Source organism: Rhea americana, unplaced genomic scaffold (genome assembly GCF_003343005.1).
Source record: "Rhea americana isolate MKP2758 unplaced genomic scaffold, rheAme1 scaffold_23, whole genome shotgun sequence".
NCBI classification, from domain to species: Eukaryota; Metazoa; Chordata; class Aves; order Rheiformes; family Rheidae; genus Rhea; species Rhea americana.
Window position 1 is genome coordinate 6,855,035 of NW_028186346.1, and position 26,268 is coordinate 6,881,302.

Below are 26,268 nucleotides of genomic sequence, written 5' to 3' on the forward strand. Positions count from 1 at the left end.
TATTCATATTAACAGAGAAAGCAGTTTTAAACAGCTGTTTAGGGCTTACTTCAATTCTTATTGAAGTAAGTGAAAGATACTGGTAAAACTTGAAATAAAATAATTGTCCTATTGATAAATTTCATAATCTCAATATAAAAACGACAGTCACATGAGGATGAACTTCATAGTATAATACTTAGCATTAGGGAGATGTCATGTCTTTGGCAGYTGTCCCAGTGAAGTTCACACAGCAAAAAAGGAAGGATAGGTTTTCAGGAATTTTATTGTATTTCAATACTTGGGGTAGTAGTGTCAAATCATCCCTAAAGTCACCTATGTGATAGGGATAGCAGACTTTGTTCCAGAAAGGCAGATGGAAACTGGAAGGATTAAGAAGAAATGCATATGATTTATTGCATACTATAGAGAACTTTTTGAAAAAAAGATTATTCCATACTACTGTATTATATTCACAGGAATCAAAAACTCTTCCAATTGACTGTTTTTTTCACTTTATTTTCTCTATTTTAGACCAAATAGCATTGTCGTATACTTCTCAGTCAAAACAGGAGCAAAGAGCTGGCTGGAAGTTGTTCCCTGTTTTAGGCCTGTGCTATATGTGCATCCCTGAAACGCTAAGACTGTTTCTAATTCCAGTTATTCTCTGAGACCTGCAGAGTTCTTTAGCTAACCAAGATGCCTGAACACACGCTCTGAAATTCCTGAACTTTTGTTGGATTTCTGTTCTGGCAGGTGCAGGGGCAGAAGAATGAGTATAAAAGCAAAGTTAACTGAATGGCAGCGTTCTTCCCTAGCGCCGTTTTGGGTGAAAGAGGAAAATAGCATGTTTATATACAAATTGTTCGGTGAAAAAGGCATGCAGAGAAAGAGCRTGTTTTCACTAGTATTTCATCTCTCAGTTTCCTTCAGTGGAAAAACTAGTTAAAAAAATACAAAAGTGAAAGATTAAAAAAAGAGCGAGTGAAGAAAAAGAACTAAAATGCTACAAAACATTTTGATCTAATTGCCATCTTTGAAATCTAGTTCACAACATTTTATGATTTCTCCAGAAAAAATGCCTGCTTWCTATATGCAAAACTTTAAAGATTAGATCTACAAAATTTCTCTTTTTTTGTTCCCTTATTGATGATATGTTGTTGATGCTTATTTTCCCAATGTATTTTTTCATGATTTTTTAAAATTCTTTCAAAGTTTTAAGGCAGTATGTATAAAAGTAAGTAACCTTTCTTCACCTTCCATTTTATTTACGATCATATTCTCTCTCTAATGCATTGCCCTCTTTCAAATAAACATTGTGCTAAATAGGGTATTTTTACTTTTATCRATATATATGTAGTTATACTACTCTGTAGCTACTTTTATAGAAATATATGCATATACACATATCTGTATGTGGAAAGTAGTTATCTGAAAAAAGTCTGGAAAAACACCAAGGAAAAAATACACGTTTGATTACCTTTTTTGAATTGTATAATACTGCAAAAGTAATATATAACTTTTAGTGTTTTATTAAAGTCTCTGTATACTTTTCTTTCCTTCAGATATAGAAAAATTGGAAAACAGATAATTATATTAAAGCTCAAAGTAGGAAATTTTATAACTGCATTCTTCTCATTACTGCTTATTTTTATTTAAATGTCCAGCTTTAGAAATATGGTAAAATTTTATTTTTTATCTCTGTTATTAAAATTATCTTGATATAGATGTTTCCTAACAACAGATAAACTTTTAGATTAATGTTGAAGTTTTTTTCATTATATTTTTTTGATTTTTTTTAACTTCAGAAAAATAAAGTTAATTTGTTTAGTAGCAATGAATTCTAAATAGCTGACCAGAAGCATTAAGTTCAAAATCCTGATCCTCAGTCTGAGGTCCAGGCTGTAATTGAAGCTACCAGCTCTTAAATGTAAGAAATATGTCAGAGCATTATATGGATTCATAAAATTAACTTAAATTCTTTAGGACATATGAGTTACTATACTTGTTTTCATGCGATAATCCTAGTAAAAAGTTGCATATCAGAGACACAAACATAATYCTTTCTAATAAACCAATAAGCGGCATGACCACAGTCCTGCAGCACCTTTCTGTTCTGAACCTCCGTATTTTTTTTGCCTAGCCCCATCCCTACTTTTTTCTCCACTATCTATTCCAGCCTCCTTGCTCCAGCCTCACAAGTATCACTGTATCCTTTCCTCTACAGTYTTGCTATACTTTCACTGAACAACTACCAACCTAATCGCAAAAAATTGTCCAGACCACCTAGGTGACATCTCTTCAGTTACAAGTATTTTCCAGATCTCCCTTCTTTCAAATATCTATATCCTAAAATATTTCAATGTTCCATTTTATGATCAATAAAGTCTCTCTTGTTTATTAATACTCTTTCTGCTGATGCTTTCCATAGTGAAGCTGTTTGGTTTGTGTTGATAGACACTATTTTTCACTTGGATTTATCTTCTGTCAGACCTTTGATAAACATTTGTACTTGGTTAGCTCCCTAGCATATTTCTRTATTACTGATTTTCTGCTTTGCAGTCTGACCTTGTAAGTGCTTTTACATTTGATAAGCTCCTTGGCATCCAGGTATGTTAGTATATCATCTTTTCATTCTAAATGTATTTTTAAATATATTTTCACTAATATTTAATGAAACTTAGCTTTTGGTGCATACGTTCATCCCTAACTACAGGCAGTTGGAGRAAAAAAAAATCCCTAAACAAGCAAACATCCCCTCACACTTTTATCTGTAGACATGTCCGTCTGTGTAAAGAGATGGTACATATTATTTGTGTGCAAGAAATTTTATGACTAAATACATCCTGAGCTGCAGATGTATTTCCTGAACGTTTGAAGCCTGGAGCAATTTAGGGACCTCTATTATATACACAGGAAATGGAATGAAATCTGGCACTTGTTGCTAGGCAAAGTGTGCCTACCAGCACAGCACTTAAAAGGAATCTGCAAAGATCTGGCAGTTTAACTAATAGGAATACTAAAAYGCTTCCAACACAGTTCGCCTGCGATATATTTCTAAAATTCTTTTTCTAACCAATAATTCATTCCCTCAAAAGGTAAACCCTGCTGGTTCTGTAGGCTGTCAGCTCCATGTGGCAAAAAAATAAACATTTTTAGGGCTGTTTACTAGGAGATACTGCCCCCCCCTCCCCCCGGTGATTTCTGTAGGAGTTAAGAAAATGCACGGAAATTTCTTGGTAATGCACGCAATTTGGCTTTTAAAAACCAGGCATACTTATTGGAAGAGTATGACCCTGAGTGGGGAGAGGATAGGGCAGGGAAATTTAGCTAATATTTGGAACAGGTTCAGTGTTTGCTTCCGCTCTATTGCATGCTGCGGACTCTGAAGTGAAATGGAAATGATTATGAATTCTGAGAATCGGAGAGGTCGCAGGAAGACATCTTTAAGTGTGTTCCTAAACCAACACAAACAAGCTAGCTAGTAACCAGTCTTTCTGTGTAAGATYGTGTCTGAATATTTCTGGATATGGGTGGGCAATCTAGAAGTAATCAGAAACATGTGGGATGATTTATATGGTCTCTTTGTCTACCCTTAAAGCCTTTCCAAGATCTCTAAAACTATCACTAACATGACTAATTTACATTCAACTAAAGAATAAAATTGTCTTTATTCTGCTATGGGCTAACTCGGTTTTCTGTCTTTGACTTGTGTTACAGGTATCTGTCAGAGGTTCCAGCTACATACATTTTGTAGCTTTGATTGGCAGCTGTAATATAAATGAGATTCTGTTTTGCTCAGTGATCGTCATTCAGATATTCTTTGCAGGGAACATGGATTTGAACTAGTGGCAAGAAAATTAAACAGTTCCTCTATTGATTTGTTAATTCTTATTATTATAAAGGCATTTGCCTTTAGGGAAATTACATGCCATTGGGGAGTATCTTCTGCAAGGCCAGAATTGGTACCTGATGTGGTGGCATCTCATCCTTGTGACTGACAAGGTTAATTCTATCTGGCAAATTATTATTTTTTTTAATGGTTTTTTGCTCTGGATTTTTCTCCCCATGCCTCTGTTTTCTCCCTCCTTCTTTCTTTTCCTTTTGTATTTTGAGTATATGTTTTAAGGCTTTTCTCTCTTTCCTACTCTTCCCTTTTTGTTTTATGTTCTTTGTTTGTTTTCAGTCCTTCCTGTAGACCTGTGATTTTGCCCCCTGTACTCCATATTGTATTAGTCTTCTCTATTCATGGATGCCTGCCTCTTTTTTTTTTTTTTTTTTTTGTTTCTTTGTTCACTCTCTTGGATTCTGTCATTTCTTATTTCTTTCCTTCTGGGTTCCTTATAGGTGCTGTATTTTCTTCTGTCCTTTGCCTACCTCGATAGTCATTGTCCCTATACACTTAAAGCAACTTGTACTTTATTTTCCGCTTTTTTCCCCTCCTCTCATCTCTAATTCTTTATGTTCTCCTTTAAGCCTATAATTTTATCTTTTTTTTCTATGGGGAGCACTGACTGTAGGTATTAAATCCTTAGGGAGAAATATGTTCCTCCGAGATTTTAGTATTTTAAGTACCCTTTGCAAAGTAATTGTGTTGATCTGTCATTCACTTACATTTGTTGCTATAAGCCATCATAATCAGGCTTATACTTATCCATATTCATAAGTTTCACAGTGTTGACAAGAATTTGTTGACCTTGTCTAATCTATCTTTCCAATTGATCTATTTCCTAGAGCAAGTAACATATCCATAATAAGCAGACATTATTAATTTCCGTGATAATTGATTTTCCACAGAGTATGAAAGCTGCCAGGGTTACACATTTGAAAGACTCTTTTGGAAAAAAAAAAAAAAAAAGTTATGCTACCAAGAGGAGGAACTTGGATTTTTTTTTTTAATTTATCTTTCAAAATACCATTTTAACAGTGAATAATTTTGTTATTCTTACTTTCTGTGATATCTACTACATTCTTTTTCCAATTTCGTTTCTCTTCTCGTTTGTCTTTTCTTTAAAACTGTATTAATAATCATTTAATTTTCTGACTAGCCAAGGTCTTGCTGTAACTAGATGAGTTTGTGATTATGTCACGCTTGAAAAGGCATGAATAACCAGCATGAACAGAAGAATTATGAGTGTAATTCACATTGTGTTAGAGTTCCTATTAGTGTGTCTCAGTAAGAAGCAGGAATGCCTTGCTTTTATTCTTGATTTATGAATTTTCCATATTGGCTAACTTCTAGGTTTACTAGACCTTCTACCCCTACATTCCCCTCCAGAAATGTTTCTAAAGTGTGYGAATAAGAGAAGGTCTGAAGGGAAAAAAGAGAAGAAGAAATACTCTTCTATTATCATGTCAGCTTGATTAAAGTTCTTTAACTGTTTGACTCCTTTTTTTCTATTGTCTCCCTTAAAAGATTCATCATCTTCGTCTCACACTCAGGTTTAGAAGAACARTAAGAGAGTCTTGTTTACTGAATCCCTAATTTGAAAGAGCTTTTTTGCTCTTCCTTTTTCATTGTCACTGAACTTTCTCTTTGCGAAGTTGACAGAGAGTCTTTTTTGTGTGTGTATGTATATGAAACATTTTTTAATAAAGCCTATCCAACATGCTTTCTTAGAACAACCTTCCTTTCCATTGCTGTTGAGGTTTTGAAGATCTCATGATCATTTCAGCRGATGGGAGAACTTCTGTGTCATGAGCAGGATTATCAGACTTGAGATTGAAACTGGACTTCTGCTAAAATTGATATGAGTGTTGACATTCACTTCAGTGGGCAGTGAGTTCTATTTTATTCTCTGCTTTCAGGGTGCATTCTGCATGTTTTCTTCCATTGCTTCCCAGCTACCTAATGTAAAAAGCAAACACACAATGCAAGGTGTAGGGACAAGACCGCTGACTTAGGAGAAGAAACCTGTCTCATTTGCTGCCATACRGATAGCTTAGGCATATTAGCTAAACACAGTTTTTTTCCACATTTTCCATCACATTTTACTTTCTCTTTGTAAAGCATGGGTGACTGCACACTTTTGGGCATTGTGAATGTAAACAGACACACAAAACACCTAACAGTAGATTGTGATATACTCAGATGATATATTAGAACTATATTAGTATTTGATATGGAAAGAATTCAGGCCTCCACTTGAAATTACTTAGGACTTTGAGATGTACTTTTCCCTGTGCTTCATACATTGTCAGTAATGGAAAATGTCACTCAATTGTTTCAAATATATATATATATATATTTGCTGGARTTTGTTACTTATTAACTGTACACTTAAATATGCATCAAGGAGAATAAAAACATAAAGGGACTGATTAGTTCAATTATACCACCCACACTTAGAAACAGTCTAGGACTCTTAAACATAATGTTTTAAGAGCAAATAAAACAATCTGTTCACCTTTTATCCATTATCTTTTTCTAGTTTAAGATATTTCAATGATTTATTTCAAATGGAGAAATAAAAAGGGAATTAATTTCAGTTTGCCATGAATTGCAGTTTCTGGTATTTTAAAAACTTCTAATACTGTGCTGATTACTCTTTGTTTAAAAGGATGGTAATCTGTGCATWCAGTTGCAGTTGTAGTCCTGTTCCTATTTGTCAGGTATTTTCTCCCTATATCACTGGCCAAGTTGTTTCTCATTCTACTCTTTAAGTTATCTSATGTAAAGAATAAATAATATAGTAGTGCCTACTCCACAAACGTTGTGCATTGGTTTGCCTCTCTCTACATTGTCTGAGCTTGCCTTACAGAAAGATCTGAGCATATTCACCTATCCAGTTTTGACGACGCAGCTGAGGGACCTAAGTTAGAAGCCTAGTTATCTTACTAAAATGCTTACACTAGTTTTCAGAATTAAAATATATTTTCGTTCTATATTCCATTCAAACTGTAGAAGAGTTTATGGGGATCCAGCTTTTAACTTAACTGAGGAACTCAAGTGCATTCATTCTTTTCAATAGGAAGGATCCAAAGGCCCTATACAAATTAATAATACATGTATCTCATGGTAATCTAAGGTAGCTTCATAACTGTCTCTCAATAAATATCTGAAAAAGTCAATTTTAAATATTTTYAATTCTCTACTTTTCTCTGCCAGTCTGTTTGCAAAGAATGTGTAGTAATTTGTTAGAGCCCTGTTTTGAGTACCTTATTTCTGCTGCAGTCTTTTCACTGATCCTCCTGTTATTCCACTTGCTTAGCCCTCCTCCTGAAATTAGAAGCTAACTGAATCAAGTCAGCAGATTTAGAACATTCTTATAAGTCAGGATGCTACTGCTCCATACCCAACCTTTCCTGAATATTGACTGCAATTGCAATATCATTTAGCCTTCCAGCTCTGTTAGGTTAGGGATAAGATTTCCCAAATACTATGCAGGGTGTTTTTGAAAGCGCATTTAGTTTCATCATGGAGCCAGTGCACAACTTGCTAAATTGGCAGGTCTGCACTTTGGAGGCTGAGAGAATTGGAGGAGAGCTGCTGGTGGTTTGGCCAGACTGTGTGAGGAAAGTGACAACCTAAGGCATATTCTAGGAAAAAAGATCAGTCTTTTTTTTTGCCAAACAACAGATTTTTCTAAAAATTAAAACAATAATAGCAATCTCAGAATAGGTTAAAAGTTCACAAGTATTTCTCCTTTCTAAAAGCATAGGGAAAAAATTAGACTGTATTAAAAAATGATTAATGTTCAGAAAGGAAGGGCAGAAAAACTTAATACATAGCAGTATAGTGGGGGAAGAATATAGCCAAAATAAATCATGAAAAACGTTTGTTTAACATTTGGCAGTGCTGATAAGAGTGGATAAATGTGAGCATAATTTAATGTGCTCAGAATTATATTTCACATTTGACTCACAAGCTGCACTAGAATTCTTGGGTATATCCCTGTTATGTGTTCTTGGTGGTCTGATTTCTCTGTTATTTTCTAAAATGGGATTTTAAAGTAGCTATTTTTTCCTGAAAACAGACAATTTCACTTATATACAATGCTCAGCTTGTTTTTAAACATTACTGTAATCCTGCACATGCTTGAATAACCCCGTTTTATACATCTCTTCCTTTTGTAATGGTTTCCCCTTCTGCACTAAGAAGTTATAGAGAGGTTATGTACTCAGTTCCTGGGCTTACTAGCTGGTACTTAACAATCTGAATCTCTGCTGTGACAGGCTATGAAACTGTCTTGTCCCATTGTAGTATTACTATCAAGTGTGAATCTGCATTGTTTTGGAGARAGAGGAACCAGATTTGCTACCAGACACAAGTCTAAAGAAGGCAGTTAATGATTTCRTTATGTTCTCAGCTGAGAAATTCATAAATAACTTGAGAACTTTCCTGTTTAAGCAAAGAATTCAAAAATATGTTTTTGATTTAAATCTAGGGAAACTCATTAACTCTGTTAATACTTGTTGACATGCTGSTGTGTGAAGCACACCCACAAACTACTTATTTTAAACTGAGCTTTTTAACAAAAGCGGAAGAACATACATTCCGTAATTTGCTACATATGTAAAAACACCATTAAATAAAATTATTATCTGTTCCATTTCACTAAGTATACTTATCATAAAGAGTTATGGAGAAATGATGTTTTATAAAGTGTATACACAACTTTGAAAGCCTGCATTAAAATTTAATCTTTGAATAGATAACACTACATGGAATTATTCCAAATAAGAAAGTACATGTTCTGGGAGATCTTTGGTTTGAAAAAATTTCCCCAGTTCCTCATTCCTCAAGAACAATTACTGAGTAATGATAATACCTCAAGAGACTGCTAAATTTCACTTACGTGTAACCACTGTGGGAAGCTAGTGGTTGTTTTATCAGTATGTGTCCCCTTTTCTCCTCTTCAACTCACCATGCAAAGGAGATTTAGCACAAATTTAGTAGTTTCTGACTCAGTGGTGACTATACAGTCATAAAAAAGTCTTTGTGCAGTGATTTGGCTTGAGTTAAGCATAGGTTCTTCTGTGTGCAGCTCATGTACAGAATGTGCCAGGTTTGTCATTTTGACCTTTTCGGCACTAGGTTTACTACTCTGTGAATAATATTTAAAACTCATTTTTGTTCTCTGTTGAACTGCCTTACCCAGCTGATTTGTTCTATATAATATTTAGGCATCAGACGTGTTTACTGTCAGCTTTTTTTGTCTAGCTGCTAACCAGGAAACTTTACAAGGTCTAATTTTCCTTTCTTTTTTTCTTTTTTTTGAGAATATTAGAGAGCAATTATAATGCATGAGTGCTAGTGTTTGTTATGGATCATAGAAAAGAAAGGCACTCAGACTCCGTAAGGTATTGATTAAAATATTTTTTATTGGAGATAACATGAGTTGGGAAAAGAAGACAGCCCAGATAATCTTATGGCCCTTCAGATGCTGGGTACCCACGTTGTGATCCTCTAATCAGGGCTTGGCACACTATACAGCTCCCGTCTGTTAGTGAGCTTCGCCAACATTATGATCCTTAGAGCTTTTACAGGATTTGCTTAGAAGTAAACAATTTTATTCATCATTTCTACTGTCAAGCAAAAATAACGTTTACATGAGAACATGCTGCTTCACTTTTGGATAAGGGCAAGGATGTGGAGGTGGCATCGTCACCAGGTGGGAGCCACCTACAGGCTTTTCTTTTAGGATTAGATGGCTAAATTTACCCTCTGGCCAGGGATTACGTGCAGTGTAGCTCAGTCCTGAAGACCACTGGATGGGTGCAGCACACACCGCACAGCACAGGCCTGTGCCCTCTCAGGTTTATCCTTTGGTGGATTACAAATTCCTCGATGTACAAAAGCCGGTTCTGGTTGGGACTATTACACTAATTTATTTTCAGAGATCCCTTTTGGCTTTCAGAAATGGTGATTCTTTATGAGGTTTGAGCAAAATATTCAGCAAGGCCAACAGAAGATGGCTGAGGGGTGGTTAAGATGCACAATGCCATTTAAAAATTTAATACCTGGGAATCGAATGTTCCCGCTGCCAATCTGTTGAGTTCACCAGTCCTTTAAAGCAAAGTTCACAGTGTGGATCTATATTCTACTTAGTGTTTGGTACTGAGTTCATTTTATATGCCTTATGTGTACAATATAACTTTACTCCTAAAAATGTTTCTGAAAAAAAATTTTTTTGAGTGATCTTATACACTGGACACTTTTAAAGTTAGTTTCTACCTAACTGGCTATGTTTTAGCTATATCATCTTTAGCTAAGACTCTTTACACTCTTCAGTTTAATGACTAATGTTTGAAGGTTTAACCCAGCTTTTTCTTCAAGTACCAGTGATGGATTAGGAGCGGCTCTTCCCACAAAATGTCTTCCAGTATCCTCGGTTTAAAAATGGATACTTTACTGCAATAAGCAATTGCAATTATATTGCTGATTTCTTCTGCAGACTGTCCTCCCTCTGTGCATTCAAGTCTTTAGGAGCATCTGCTCATGCTGAGGGAACTCCCCTTCCTCTCTCAAATGCCTCATCGCTACTTACAGGTCGGGTGGCCAGTAAAGCCCTCTGCCTCTATGTTTTTTTCAATGTTTTGTATGAAACATTAAATTGTAATAAAATCACTCAACCTGTTCTGTAAATAACTTCTCTGCTGGGAGAGTCCATCAGGATTTGAATGTTTTGCTGTGCTCCTGTTATTTAACTTTAAATTGGCTGAAAAAATACATGTCATTTTGCAAATAAATAGCAGCCCATAAAGAATAAATTATCTAGTCTGCTGGTGCCTTTACTCACCGGCTCCAAAATGTAGGATTGGAGACAAAAAGACCGACAGGCTGAACACAGCTGCCTACTCGGCCTTGGCCGGATTCAGTTTCCAAATCCAACATACGGGTGCAAAAAGGGAAGCTTGCTCTTTTTGATTTGCCATGAAGTTTCTTATCCAAATCGCTGTTTTCCTTCGAATATTAGATATAAGTGAGTAGAAGGATCATCTTACGGTTTGCAAGACGTGCTTGAAAGTGGAGGAAACCAGGTGCTGATTTTGCTCGTTGCCGTAGTCGTTGCCAGTCGCTGCTGCCAGGTGTGGGTCCTCTGTCCACTGGGACTAAGACCCACCCCTCGGGGCCTCGAGGGCCCTGGTACAAACAAGGCTTCCAAGATGCCGAATCTACTGACAGATGGCCCGAGGTGTGAAGGTGTGGAGGGCCCTTATTTTTTCACAGGCTCCTCTTTCTCGTACACTTGGAAGGCTGGAAGTGCTTTGATGGTTTGGACGATTTGGCTGGAACCAGGAGGTGCTGGGCAGGCGCTTGGAGGCATGGTTGTTCAGAAATTTGCACATCACTTTTCTGAATATGAAACTCCCTGCGGCATTTCTCCCTCCCCCCCCTTTTTTTGAGTGAAGCCAGATGTCAGCTATTTAACCCCCGCCAAGTACCAAGAATTCTACTTCGATCAACATTTTTGCGCTTACGGAGACAAATTTCACGTGTAACCGCAGGCTGTGGATGCAGCCAGGGAGCAGCGTCCCGGCCAGCTGGTGCTGGCTGAGCTGCCCTTCGTCGGAGAACCTGGAGCCCAACCTGACCCAGCTCTGATCTGGGAGATGGGGTTTATTTATTTAAGCTCAGTTATTTCAGCTCTTGACTATGCTAACACAAATGTGAACCTGCTGGGTTTATAATTGCTTTTTTCCCCCACAAGAACATAGTTGATTTAGAGTGCCTACAAGTTTTAGAGTGTTCACATAGTGAAATCTATGAAGCTGCTTTTTATTTTCTTTTCTTGCAAGTTATTTCCTGGAAGAGAATTGTTCCTGTCTCAGATATAATTTTGTTTGTTATGTGGAATAGCTTTCTCTACACTGAGAAAGTAATATACTGAGAAGTGATCTTCTAGAAAAGCAAAAGAATACCCACTCTGTCTATTAAAAGATCTTCCTACTTAAAAGTTGGTTATTTTTGTTCCTCAAAAAAAAGAGAAATCGTTCAGTTAAAAATAAGTAAGGGATCTTACAGAACCACTTAATTATTAATGGAAACCCTGACTGTAGACTGTTTTGATGGATAAAACTAATTTATCTCTGTCTCTCTGAGATATTTATATCATCTGTCTAAACAGCATGAATCACATTTAAAATTATATCAACTTGTGCCACCTCCAGGGTAACGAACTGGAGCTGATCCAACTGAGTGTTGCTTTCCTTCAGTTTAATCATTCACAATATCTAATTGATTCTTATTACAACTGTGTCTGTTCACTTTACAGGGAATTTGAATTCATAACCAAGAGGGGGGAAAAGGAAATGGCACTAATCAGCAGTATCATTTAATGTGATTATATTTTGCACCTTTTTTCCTGTACAGATACAGGAAAAATGCATATTGTCTTTGGTCCTTGAAGTACGTAACATAAATATAAATTCATTTGTACTAATTACACTTACACAGTAATAAAATATCTAGTGCAGCTAGGTGTATATAGGTGTATATACTCCTCAAGTAAAAGATTCAAGTTGTGGAAGACAGAAAAGTTTAGTCTCAGAACACTGTCCAGTATATAAAAGTGCTAAAAATGTACATCTACCCTTGCCAAGTGTTACAACTGGAAATGAAATGAAATTGGAGTAGCAATCTTTTGAAATTCTCACATTTTGCATGTTTTCTTTTTTAAACTATGATCAAAAAAATCTTTCAAAATTTGCCATGTTCAAAAAAAGTCAACTGAAACTTTTTTACTTTAACATTCAAAAAAATTACTCGTGTTTTATTTTGTATTTTACAAGCAATCTAACAAAATTGCATAAAATGCAGTGAATTTAAATGAAGTAGCTAAAATGAAAATGTTCTATTCTGATAAGTTTTCTTTCATATTCATCTCATCCCCTCTTTTCCCCACTATCTAAAATAATGCTTTAAAAACCTCACAGGATATTTTAATTTTAGTAAATAGACTGCTAAAAGCATTTTGACTTTCTGTAGTCACGACATAACATTTAATGGATATTTTAAATGACTATGATGTAAAGTTTAAAGTGTCAAGACTGCAATTTTATCTGAGTGAAATATATTTGGTGAAATGGAGATAAATTGAAGATCACCTGACTTCCCAATAACTGAACATATCACCTGACTTCCCAAATATTGAACATATCAAACATTAACAGCCTGTGACTATTAACTAGTCCTGTCTAACATGCCCTAGGTGACCCTGCTTGAGCAGGGGGATTGGACTAGATGATCTCCAGAGGTCCCTTCTGACCTCCATGAATCCTCCTGACGTTCCATGAATCTGTAAACTAGAGCAATGTCAGGCGTTAGCAGATGGATAATTTAGCATTGAATAAAGCAGAAATATGGAACATTTAAAATGAAGATAACTCTTTTGACCAGAATGAGGGAAAAGGGAGAAAAGAGACAGATCTGGAGGCTTTCAGCAGCCCTTCTTGATTTAGAAATCTGTATTAGTGAATCGAAGAACATTACCTGCTTCTCTGAGCCATGATGGTTGGAAACAGGCTTTACTCCCCTCAACACAGTCTCTGTAACATGGTATGTTCAGTGAAGGTGATTTTTCTGCCAATTATCTTTTTTTTTTCTTTTTTTTCCCCCAAGATTCAGCTATATCCTGTGTAGATTTACTCTTTTGTAACCATTCCTGTAATTTAAATTCTAATCTTTGCAATTGAATTTCAATAGATGTAAATGTAACTTTAAACTTCCAGACTGAGGAAAATCATCCATAATGAGCTCTTTGGACAGAGGAAGATATCTATAATCTCAATAATGAAGAATATTCTTTATATATATATGTATATATGTGCATATATATATACATACACATATACAATAAGTTAAACTGAGTAAAAGTTTTAATTCTGCAAATTTTGATGTTTTTATACAGTTTTCTACTAATATTTTTCGATTAATTTAGATGTGAGAAATGTCCTCCAGTTTGAGTTTTTTAATCCTAGTTTAAATTTTTAGCCTCTTTCCATTTCTGAAGACACTGATTTTAAAGTATTGTTTGATCTGATCCAAAGTTTCTCATTTCTATTACTGTGATAAAATAAGATAAAATAAGTTTTTATTTAATGAGAACACTGTGCAGCTCATGTATGATGCTTATGCTAACCTTAAGTGCTTTCTTAAAGTAATCTTCTGCAAATACTAATACTTTTCATCTCCTAATTGAACAACAGTACTTTAAAATCAACCTGTTTGCACTACTTGTATTGGAATATGATTAGAAGATTTTTAAGTTTATGTTTTCATATTGACTGGAGTGACAGAGAACACACTGAAATATCCTGGTGCCAAGGTACCAAAGAAGTTTTTGCTAGAAATAAAGTTGCAGAGTGTGTATAATGAAAATATATTTTATATCTAGTTCTTTTATAATCTGACACCAGTGTAAAATCAACAGTCATGCCCTCCTGTGGCACATTTTTTATATTTTAATGTGGGTTCAACACTACAGAATAGTTGTTTACTAAAACATTGTACTAAGTAATCCCGGAACACATAGCACACCTAGTGCAATAGGAATTTGTTCCTTTATCTCCCAGAACTTATGCTTAAGAAGTAGCTGTAATTGAGAGAAGACAATTCAATTTCTGTTTCTATCTGTTCTCTTGGACTTCTGTTGGATTTAGCATTTCATGCCATTTATGATGTTTCTGTTATTAAAGCGAATCTTATAGAAATTAAATTGAAATGGTTTGTCACTGCTTTTTGTTTTAACTCTGAAAATCCATTTCAGGTGGACTTAAAGAGCAGAGAAGGAAACTGTCTTTTCTGAAGAGAAAAATCGCGTTGCAGACTCCATGTGCCTTGTCACAGTGCAGGGGAGCAGGAGACGGTGACTCAGTCGCTCTCCCGGGCTGCCTGAAGGCCAACTCTGTGTGTTCTTATTCTTAATTCTGGGCTCGGTCAAAGTCTGGACACAACAAATAAACATAGGGAAATTGGCTTAATGTGAAAACTTCGAAGATCAAAGTTCCTTATGTTTTGGGGAATATTCAGATAAAGATTTAGTTTCTTTCCTTCCCTAAAGCCCTCTGGACTTACTGTGTTCCTTTGAAAATCTTTGGTGCAATTCTTGCCAGGGCTGTGGTTTGATGATAAAGATGTTCCAGTGACAAAATTGGCTTGAAAAATTCCTCTATCAGTAGGCAACTTTCTTTCCCCTCAACTTCCTCCTATTTTTGGTGAGTTGTTTCTAAGCTCAAATCAACTCCTTTAACCAATCTACATTTTAGCCCCCCAGGCAATTCAGCTGGCATAGGGAAAGAAACAAATTCCTGAGAGAAAAATAAGCTAGTATTTCTGTGAAAGTCACTACATTACTGTACCAGTTTCAAGAGGAACAAATTTCTCCCTAGGTTACATTGCAAAGGTCTAGAAGACAGCTGTGTTTCACTGGAGATAACACAACCAGCCAAGTCCTCGACTTTAAAGAGAGATTAATTTCAAGTGCATTGACATAAAAAAAAAATATATGCAGTGAAACCTACTGTTTTTCAGGAACTGCAGGAATTCTGGAACAAGAGACTCAGCAAAAGCACTTCAGCTAGATGCAAGGCATAGTTATTGAGAATCTCAGTGCAGCTAAACAGAATAGTCCATATCGTTATTCTTATCCTACTGTAATCCATAATATTATCACTAGCTTTACATTGGTGTGAAGTAGCAAAATCTACTCCACTAACTACATGAAAGGCATTCAGTTGGAAAGATGTATTAAACACATCTTTACTGTGTTGGAGTAGGTCAAAACTTGAGGACAATGTTATCATTCTTTTTCTTACTCAAAATTTTCAGCTCTTACAATTCAGTCATCCTGCCTAGCTAACAGCCCAATTTAAAGAGGGAATCCGCAACAGCAAGTCCTTCATATTTCTTCACCTATTTCATGAAGTGTTTTTCAGATTTGAAAAGCACTTCATGAATCACTCAGTGGTTGCTAAAAATGAATAATAATGAGCCCAATTCAATTATCGTGCCAGCTGCTGATTTCCTTCTGATGACTGACTTTAAGTTATAGAAAAAAATCCTTGTGCTAAGTCTTCTCATCTGCCTGTAGGAAGTTGATTTCATTAAAATATAAAAATGGGAATTGCCCCCAAATGAGTTCTTATGTGGAATAACAGAACTTTAGTTATTAAAAGTAAGTGAAATTGGGGACATCTGAGTGTACTCTAGTGCCTGGTCAAATAGCCTGGTTCTTTGTAGTCCAGTTAGAGACTTCTCTTGTAACGACAGTTACTACACTATAACTACTGTTGCACAACCACACAAAAAGCTCTTCTACCAATGGCAATATCTCCATTAGCGTCGCTTAATGAACCAAGGATTTATTTTAGAGCCTGATCCTTGCAGTTGAGCAACTATGTGATCATAGTTTTACAATTGCCCCTAGACAGGGAGTGCTCTTTTCATCTTACTGAGAGAAAGGACAAATGTGGTTTGAAAGATACTGCATCGCCCTGTTTGTTTTTTTAAGCTAGCTACTTCTAATCTAACATGGCATCTAAGAAGCTCTTAAGCATTAAGAGATTAGTCCTTACCAAATTTTCTATTAGGAAATTAAGTATCATTATCACCTTTATAAAGAGGAGATTTGAGGGTCATCTCTTTTGGACCTCTAATGATATTATGCTATATCTGAAGCTATGCAGAAAATAAAAGATCCAAGCACTGAATCCAGTTCTTTTTTTTTATTTTTTTTCAATTTGAAGTCAACCTCAAGATGAGTCTTTTCTTGCTTTTCTTTTTTGCTAAATCTTCATAAGGAGTCTGTTTTTTGTGCTCCACTATTGCTCAGTGAACAAAGTAATTAGGAGATACAGACATGAATACCTTCGAACATGCTCCTCGGTTGGAAAAGCGTGGGAAGCAAAAAAACAAGTCATTTGTTTGACTGTATGCATTGCCTATAAGGAAATTTAACAAAAGGATGTACCAGAGCTTTCAGTTACCGAACATTAAGAGGAAATCAAAATATGTAAACTAAAACTGGTACAAAAGTGCAGAGAATATTTTCCAATGACAGGCACAGAAATAGCAATAGCACTGCAGAATAGTAGAATAGTATACTTTCTACACGAACATAGAAATGCATGCAATGATCAAATGCAGTTTCTGCTGTACCCAATAATTATATCATGTATTTATTTTTGTATATTGATTGAGATCAACCTATAAATAAGCTGATAACCTTCTTTCTCATTCAAAGTGTGTGGGAATATTTAGAAGCTGATAAGGGTTATATGTAGAAAGGTGAAACAAAAGAAGACAATTGAACCAATGTTTATTTGCACACATATATGTCCAGTGATGCACCAAATTCTGGAGTCAAACCACTTACCTTTGTGCATCCTATTCGACATCATGGGCTTTCCAGTAGTTTAGCGATGAAAGGTGGCATCCTCTAAGGACTATGCAGCCCACATAGGATCTGAGTCACTTTGCAGAGATGCCTGTCATTGATGATATAGTACAACAAAACCCTAGACAGATCGGGGTCCCAGTTTGGTGCCCTGGATACACACAGTTCAAGTGGATCAAATACAGGTTTGGAAAGAGATTTTTGCAGTTACATGTAGTAGGAAAACTTTTTTCCTTTTTTTTAATAAATGCACTTAGAATAATGTTGGGTTTCTAAAGATAAAAGTGTGTGATCCCAACCAAATGAAAGTGATTTAAATTGCTGTCTTTTTGCTGAGATGTTTTAACTCTTAGCCTATTGCAACCTTGCAAATGGCTGAAATTTGTCTACAGTCTTCCTTGGAAAATGACACTCATTCTTCTGAAGATTAGAGACTTCATGGTATTTTCCAGCATAAATTTACCATCCATTTTGCACACATTATGTATAGCATTTCAGATGCAACTTTGCTGACATTTTCTGTCTCTACAGATAAAACATCAGTGGGTACATCTTGGGACCCTTTCAACTCATGTCACACCATCTTTCCACAGTTTACGTGACTATATAGTCACTCCCTTCTCCTTGTTTCCACTGGTGAGGCCTTAGCCTACAGCATCTTTTACTTGTCTCTGATGCGTGACTTTGCACTATGTACTTCTAGTTTTGATCCATTTTGATTACTTCAAACCCACAGGCTGTTGGTCTGGTTACTTCTATATGATTTTCCCTTTTCATGTTTGTACTAAGGCCTTTCAGTCTTTGGCAAATGTGGTTAGTATATTCTGAATTTTTGTACCACTATCATTAAAATATAAGATTGGTTAAAAAAAAAAAAAAAAAAAGCCTTGGAAACATCACCAGTAATCTTTTTCCAAGCTACTAATAACCTTTTTAGACCTAATGTTGTTTACTTCCCTTGAGTCAAGTTGAGATTGTTTTGCATTTCCAGAGCACCTCATCCAGAATAATTTATTTTTCCTAAGTGGCACTGTATCCATGCTTACATCTATTACAGCTAGATTTCCTGTGTTCCCTTTCCTAAAATATTAATTGTCTTAATAAAGAGAAATGACGGGTTAATTTGGCATAATCATCATCTATTTTGGGGTAAAGTCATTATTCATTTTATTCATTTTTTTTTATTACCTCAATGTCTTAACTGGTACTCTTCTTCATGATTTGTTTCAAATTCTTGTATAGTTTGTGAGGTCAGAGCTGCTTCTTTTTAGTTGTCTGAATCATGTAAATCCCTTTTTCTTAAAAAAAAAATGTTTTCTATTTTTCATACATTCCATTGCCAGCCCTATAGATTCATTAAGACTTTGCTATTAGATTTTAGTGAAAGCATTTTAACTACTCTGGGATGGAGATTATTGGGTCCTGCTCTCTAAGTCTAGAAATTGCCTTAAAAACAGTTTTATGTCTTTGTTTTATTCTCAGATGAGTAATTTTCATTTGTATAGTCTCCGTCATCAGCCACACTGCATTTGCTATTGTAGCAAGCATCCTCATATTAATTTTGCTTTGGACACTCTRTAAGTTATCTTTAATCTTAACTCCTCTTTGCTGCTTAGTGAAGCCACCRTTTTTCATGTTTTCTTTTTATTTGGGTGGTGAAAGTACATTTTAGTACTTGTAATTTTTGCAAGATCTAACCCTACCTAACATTTTCCATTCTCACTTTCTCCGTATGTTTTCTGACATCTTACAGCTTTCTTTGCATATTAGTCTCATTTTCCACCCCACAAACTCTTTGCATATATATTTTGTGTATGTTTCCAGATACACTCTCTGAGGTGACTGCTCAGCTAGTTAGAAATGGAGCCCTTTGTTATAAAAGCTTTTCTCCATGTTTGAAGCTGCAAATTTCTCATACCCTACAGTCACAACTTTTTCTTAAAGAAATTCCAGTCCTTTCTTGAGTCTTCTATATTTCACTTATTTTCTGAGTTTTTAAAGTAAAATTCTGATTTATTTATATTCAGCCTTTTATTTATGGAATGGCCATTTAAAAAATGGAACCAATATATCATCACTCACACTGAGACATGCTTTTCTTGAGCAACTATTTAATAAGGTCATGTAGCTTAATTTTCCATTGTTGTGTCATCCTCAGATAGCTGGTTCCTGTGCTTAGTAGTAGGATTTATATTCTGAGAATTTAAAAAGAGATCATAGCTGTCATAGTGCTATTTATTTCTTATTTAGTGTTTCATAATATTATTTGCTTTCTAAATAATACAAAGATCTATATGAAACAAAAAGACTCCTAGGCAGTCCTTTCTGAAAGTGACTTGAAATCAGCTGGATGTATTTGATGCCCTTTCTAAATCTCTTACAACCTATCACGTACTTAATTTATCATCCATTACACCCCTGTTTTTGCCTTGAGGAAGGACCATGTGGTTGGTGCATGCAGATATGTAAAATTATCAAGAAGACTTCTGCGTCCACTGACTTGCAGATCTATAAGATTCAGGGAGTTATAGAAGTTGCTGCAGGTAGCTTCTACACTTTAATATAATCCTTTCACCCAAATTTTTGAATTTCCTATGCTAGATTCCAGCTGAAAAAGGGCAAAAGGTTGCTCTTACTTTACAGTTTGAAAAATTATCTGGTTGGCACAATTAGGATATTTTGGGGGGGGGGAGATTAAGGTGAAAATCATAAATACAATCTTACAAATTCATATTATTTAAATTATTGTTCTTGGTTTCGGTTACATGAAGGAGATATTCCATTATTTCTCCCAGTTTATTTTCATTAATTTCAATTTTATGTATTTTATTGTTAAATAAAGCCCAAAGCTGCTCTGCATGACTACCCTCACGGAAGTCTTTTGTTAACTTTCTTGAAAAAGGTCATATTAATTTTAAGTGAAATTATTTTTTTCTTTATGCACCGATATATTTAGGTTAGAGCGTCTCTAACTGAGAGACGTTAGTGCTGCTGGACCACCAGAACTAACCAGTGATGGYTTCTGAATTGCTCTGTCATTTAGGCATTAGAGCAGAAAGATCAGTCCTTCTTTTATTAAAGCCTCTTTTCCTCATCAACAGATATCAATTTGTTAAATCAGAAGGATGCCTAACATGGAAAAGCCAAASTTATTGTGATAATATTGTGATAAGTATTGTTTTGAAAGAAGGAAAGTATATGGAGATGGTTGTGTTTTGTCTCTAGCTTTTTAAAACATCCTAGTACTTACCTTCATTTTTCCAGAATGGCTTACTGTATTAACTATAGTTGAAACAGAATAGTTATGACAGTTGCTTTTTAATTAAATATTTCATGTCCCACTCATTTTCTTCTCCTTTACCACTGGACAGTCATTCAGCAATTTTTAAGAGGGTGGCAGCTCYTGTTTTAAAACAAGAACTAATGTGAAACTCTCTTGTGTTTCTGAACTACATTTTTTGAACTATTGAATTGTATCTTGTGTATCTTGTCTTGGGACCGTCTTGGAAGACAAACAAAYTTTATCATTCATCAAAAAGATACTGCTTTTTCTCTTTAAAACATTTTATTTACAGTAGTTTTAAATTCCTTATTATTGGTAGCAGACTGGATTTGTATTTTCAGGCAGTTGATTCTGACTACAAGTAATAGATGCATTTAAAATAGACTGTTAAGATTCTATTTTGAGATGTAGTTATTGGAACTGTCAATTTGKATATATTCAAATGATATTTATTTTAAAATGGAATATTCTGGATTAGAAGATTTACAAATATTTGTACATTTACTACCTAAAATTGTAAAGAAATGCTAAAGAATTAAGTGATAGTGATTTGTACCTAGAACTGAATCTAGAACATGATGCTTAAAGTGCAACAAAAGTAACGCAAATTGTCAATTTGTCTAAATATTCAGGAATTTATAAAGAAAATTAGATAATTTTTTAAAAATTAAACTTTCCTCACTATTATAAATCTTCATGCTGTTAGACATATTGCAAATTTTAAGCAATGTATTAATCAGTTGATGGAATCTTAGCATGCCGTCTCCTAATAGAAGGAGCAGTTGGATCGCTTATTTCAGATGCTTCACTGTTAGCGAAAAATCATAAGTAAATACAGTCCTATTAGGATAAAAATATGCCATATTGCCAATATTGTGTCAACATTTAAAGACAAAACTCAGTTTTGCAGCAGCAGTCAGGTCTAAGGGGTGGGAGAGGACTGGAGGGATTGATAGCCGGAGGAGGCTGCAGGAAGAAGGATTTGCACCTTTTAGTAGCTGTGGGAGCTACAATCACTGCTGCATGATGAAATTGTTGCTTGCAAATGTAGCTGGACCTCTCCACACCCCTTCTCAGAGTTTGTGCTGTGATAGCTAATTCATGGGTCCTAAGGACACTGTATCTGTTTTCTTTGCCTATAGCTTGCCAAAAATACAAAACTCTTCAATTAAGTTTTATTATGTTAATAATAGTTAACAGTACAGAAATATAAGAATGGGGAAAAGGTGAAGGTAATTAAAAAAGCCCATTATTCATACAGGGTGTTTTAGTTCTGTATTCCTTTTAAAAATAGRCATTTGTCTGTAGATCTATCAAAATGACATGCATTAGATTTCAAAGTCATGGAGATTTCAGTTGGATTTTTATATTTAAGACTGATCATACCTATTCAGGGCTATTTATAATGCACATGAATGACTTCAAGTGAATCTGTTAATGATATTCATTTAAAATTATAATTGATGGAATCTATTTTAAAAATCGGATTAGCAAATATAACTTTCTGAATGAAAAAAAGGACTTGACACACTGTTTCCCTCCATTGCTAGGCCATGGGAAGTGTGACTGTGGGAAGTGCAAATGTGATGAAGGCTGGTATGGTGAAGCTTGTCAGTATCCAACCACTTGCAATCTTACACGGAAGAAAAGCAATGAAATGTGCAAGAATTCTCAAGATATCATCTGTTCTGGTGCAGGTAAGATGACTTTTGTTGTTTTTGATGACTTAAAATGTTCTCCCTGCATTATCTTAAGCATCACTGTTATTTTTGTAATTAAGAGTTTGCAGAGTATATTTTAAGAGATGGAGAAATAAGTGTAYATAACCTAAAATGCTAAATTTTTCTATAGATCTATTCCTGTTCATGTTACATGCAATGATTCGGAATGCCTACTTTAGTACTCTAGTTTATACATAGCTATTTCAGGTCGAAGAAACTGCATCTGTGACATATGTACTGCCTGTCAAATGGCTATTCTAGTGGCATTAATAMAGAGAGTTAGATTTTTTGGGGTATGTTAATAGCATGCAAAGGTGGCATTTGAAAATATTTTTCCAGGACATTTATAAATTATATAATTTTTCAAGATATCTGCAAATGTAACAATGATTATTAAAGCTCATAATTGCAGAAGACTTGCTGAATCTTTTTAATGAGATACTTTCATCTTGACCTTTCTGATTTGGTAACTCTTCTCTCATTGTTTAATTTTACAACATCATAACTTAAATAGGAATTCATTTCCTTATCAAAATCAGAGGAAAAAGGGAGAACCTTTTAGAAACCTTGCCACACAATTTTAAAATGTCAAAGGTCATTTGCTCCCAATCAATTTTTAGACAAGAAACTGTCCCAGGAAATTATAGGCCAGTCAACCTCACCTCCACCCCTGAAAAGGTGACAGAACAGCTCATTGTGGATGTCCTCTGTGASCATGTGGAGGAAAAAAAGGTGATCACAAGTAGCCAGCATGGATTCACCAAGGGGAAATCCTGCTTAACCAGCCTCACAGCCTTCTATGATGGGATGACTGGCTGGGTAGATGAAGGGAGAGCAGTGACATTGTCTACCTTGACTTCAGCAAGGCTTTTGACACTGTCTCCCATGGCATCCTCCTAGATAAGCTCAGGAAGTGTGGGTTATGGACAGTGAGGTGGATTGAGAACAGGCTGAAAGGCAGAGCTCAGAGGGTCGTCATCAGTGGTATGAAGTCTAGGTGGAGGCCTGTGGCTAGTGGTGTCACCTTCGGGGTCAGTACTGGGTTCAACTTTTTCATCATTGACCTGGATGAGGGGACAGAGTGCCTCCTCAGCAAGTTTGCTGATGATACCAAGCTGGGAGRAGTGGSTGATACAGCTGAGGGCTGTGCTGCCATTCAGAGAGACCTGGGCAGGCTGGAGAGCTGGGYGGAGAGGAACCTCATGAGGTTCAACAAGGCCTAGTGCAGAGGCCTGCACCTAAGGAGGAATAACTGCATGCACCAGTACAGGCTAGGGGCTGACCCTGTGGAGAGCAGCTCTGCAGAGAAGGACCTGGGAGTGCTGGTGGATGCCAAGTTGACCATGAGCAAGCAATGTGGCCATGTGGCCAAGAAGGCCAATGGTCTCCTGGGGTGCATTAGGAAGACTGTTGCCAGCAGGTGGAGGGAGGTGATCCTGCCCCTCTACTTAGCCATGGTGAGGTCTCATCTCGAGTMCTGTGTCCAGTTCTGGGCTCCCCAGTACAASAGAGACATGGAGCTACTGGAGAGAGTCCAGYGTAGGGCTATGARGATGAYCAGAGGGCTGGAGCACCTGCCCTGTGAGGAACGGCTGCGAGAGCTGGGCCTCTTCAGCCTGGGGAAGAGAAGACTGAGGGGGGATCTTATCAATGTGTACAAGTACCTGAAGGGAGGGTGTCAARGGGACGGGGACAAACTCTTTTCATTTGCCCTGTGTGACAGAACAAGAGGCAATGGGCAGAAATTGAAGCAYAGGAAGTTCCACCTGAAGGTGAAGGGGAATTTCCTCCGTGTGAGAGTGACGGAGCCCTGGACCAGGTTGCCCAGARAGGTTGTGGAGTCTCCTTCTCTGTGGAGATCTTCAAAGCCTGCCTGGATGCAGCCCTGTCTAACATGCTCTAGGCGACCCTGCTTGAGCAGAGGAGCTGGGCTAGATGATCTCCAGAGGTCCTTTCCAACCTCAACTATTCTGTGATTCTGTGATTCTAGTTTTGCCGGCAATGACATCGATCTGCCAGTGAGAGAATTTTTGAAGAACTCCACTTCTACTCACTATTGCTGGTCTTGTGGGACTTCCTACAGAGAAACTAAGCTCTCATAGTAAGAGAGGAAAGGATTTTTTTTAACTTAAAAAAACTTAAACTCAATTAACTTAAGATTAATTTAAAATTCTGAACATGCAACATACTGAGTAAATGATATATTGTTTATGGCAATAATACAGATTATGCATAACATGATTTTTTGGCTAACATATTAGAGAAGTCTAAAACTGATTCTCCAAAATAAACACAGTTTCTTGTGATCAACCAAAGTGCTTAAACAGTAAAGTTAAACCTTTTTTTTTTTTCTTTTTCTCTTCTTGGATGGAGGTGGCCCAGTCTGTTTATTGCTGAGTCTTCACAGGAAAACCAGATTAGCTAAGTAGCCACTAAAAGTGGTCAAGAGGTCAATGTTTTGTGGATCAGGACAAGAATGTAAATGTTTTTGGTTTTTTTGGTATTATACAGGAAAAGAATTATAATGAGACTGCTTGAGGAGTTTGGGGTAACTTCAATGAGCTGTAACCACATTTTGTTGACAGGCTGTCCTGATGRTATTACCTTTTGAGGTATTGCCTTCATTGCTTTTGAAATCAGAACTCTCTTTTTTAATTGACAATAAAAGACGTGAAGAGATGACATAAGTTGTTGTCACAACTATCACAGTGATAGTTGCAATTCCTTTCACGAATTGATCAAGATTCATCTTAAAATTAGCTTTTTTGACCCACCCATCTACTCCTAATCAGATGTCAGAACAACTAGGGCAGGACTCATCCTTCTTAAACCTAGATTATCTATGTGAATAATTTCCATTTTTAGTCAATGGGGAGAAATGGGCACTTTTAGGATACAGCCTCTCTGATCTTTTTAGATGTTCGATTTTTGAAACATTTTACAATTTTATCTTGTTCTCTGTTTGTGAATTATCTGTAGATAAGTCAGTCTTCTCAACGTTTTTATTTATATTTATTTCTCAAGTAATTGCAGCAAATATTTCTAGTTCTGTAGCTTATTTATATTATTGGTTATATTGTTATTTTATTATTTTAGCTCTTGTAAATATTTTTAGAGTTAACTTTTTCAGATTGGCCATGTATGCCTCAGAGTCCTATTCTTCTGTTCTTTGTTATGGTTAGTAAAACTTATTTTATGAATACTTGTAATGCTAAAATTTAAAATGTTTTCTGCAAGCTAGTTATGTAATATTAGCATAAAAATTCTCTTTTGGAGGGCTTTTTTCAGGAACTTTGTTTGCTAGAATGTGTATGTGTATGCAACAAAGAGTATGAATCTTCTGAATTAAGTTCCTATATCTCTTTTTCAAAAAAATATACTTTCTGGCATACCAGTGACAACTGAAACTGTTTCTACAGATCCATTGACAGCAGGGCTCCAGTTAAATGTGATACTGCACAAAGTTCCTGTGCTTCCAATTTCAATAAAGATGATAGAGGTAGGGGAAAGGGATGTCCTGTACAATCAGAATGATAATATGTTTGTTTCTGATGTCATTTTATGGTATTTTTGTTCAAGTCCTGAAATAACAAGATGTTATTGCAGATATCTGTATAATTCTTCAGAGAGAGATGTCCAGGGTCTAGACATCAGTCTTTCTGGAAAAACAGAAACTGATAAAGGGCAAACAGCAAGTGGTTGGTAAAAACTACATGAAAATGCACTACAGTGAAGAATGCTATCGAGAGTTTTAGTAAATATCAGGGAACTGGCTGTGTAATCCTGGCTTTCAATGTGCATTTTGCAGTAAAACTGTACAGTGTGGTGGTGTTTTTGTTCATATGCTATTATATTACTTATGTTTTTTAATGATGCTACAAATGTATTTCACTGCAGTTAGCTGTTCAATTGTCTGGTTATATATATTGCTTTGATAATTGGTTTC

General features: G+C 35.9%; 1 protein-coding gene across 1 annotated transcript in view; it reads left to right on the forward strand.

Annotated features, from left to right (window-relative positions):
- ITGBL1 (integrin subunit beta like 1) overlaps window positions 1–26,268 on the forward strand; it is a 142,981-nt gene that overhangs the window by 37,338 nt on the left and 79,375 nt on the right. The window contains exon 4 of the mRNA XM_085306006.1: window positions 22,152–22,298. Coding sequence (XP_085162132.1) covers window positions 22,152–22,298 — 147 coding nt within the window. The remainder of the gene's footprint in view (window positions 1–22,151; window positions 22,299–26,268) is intronic.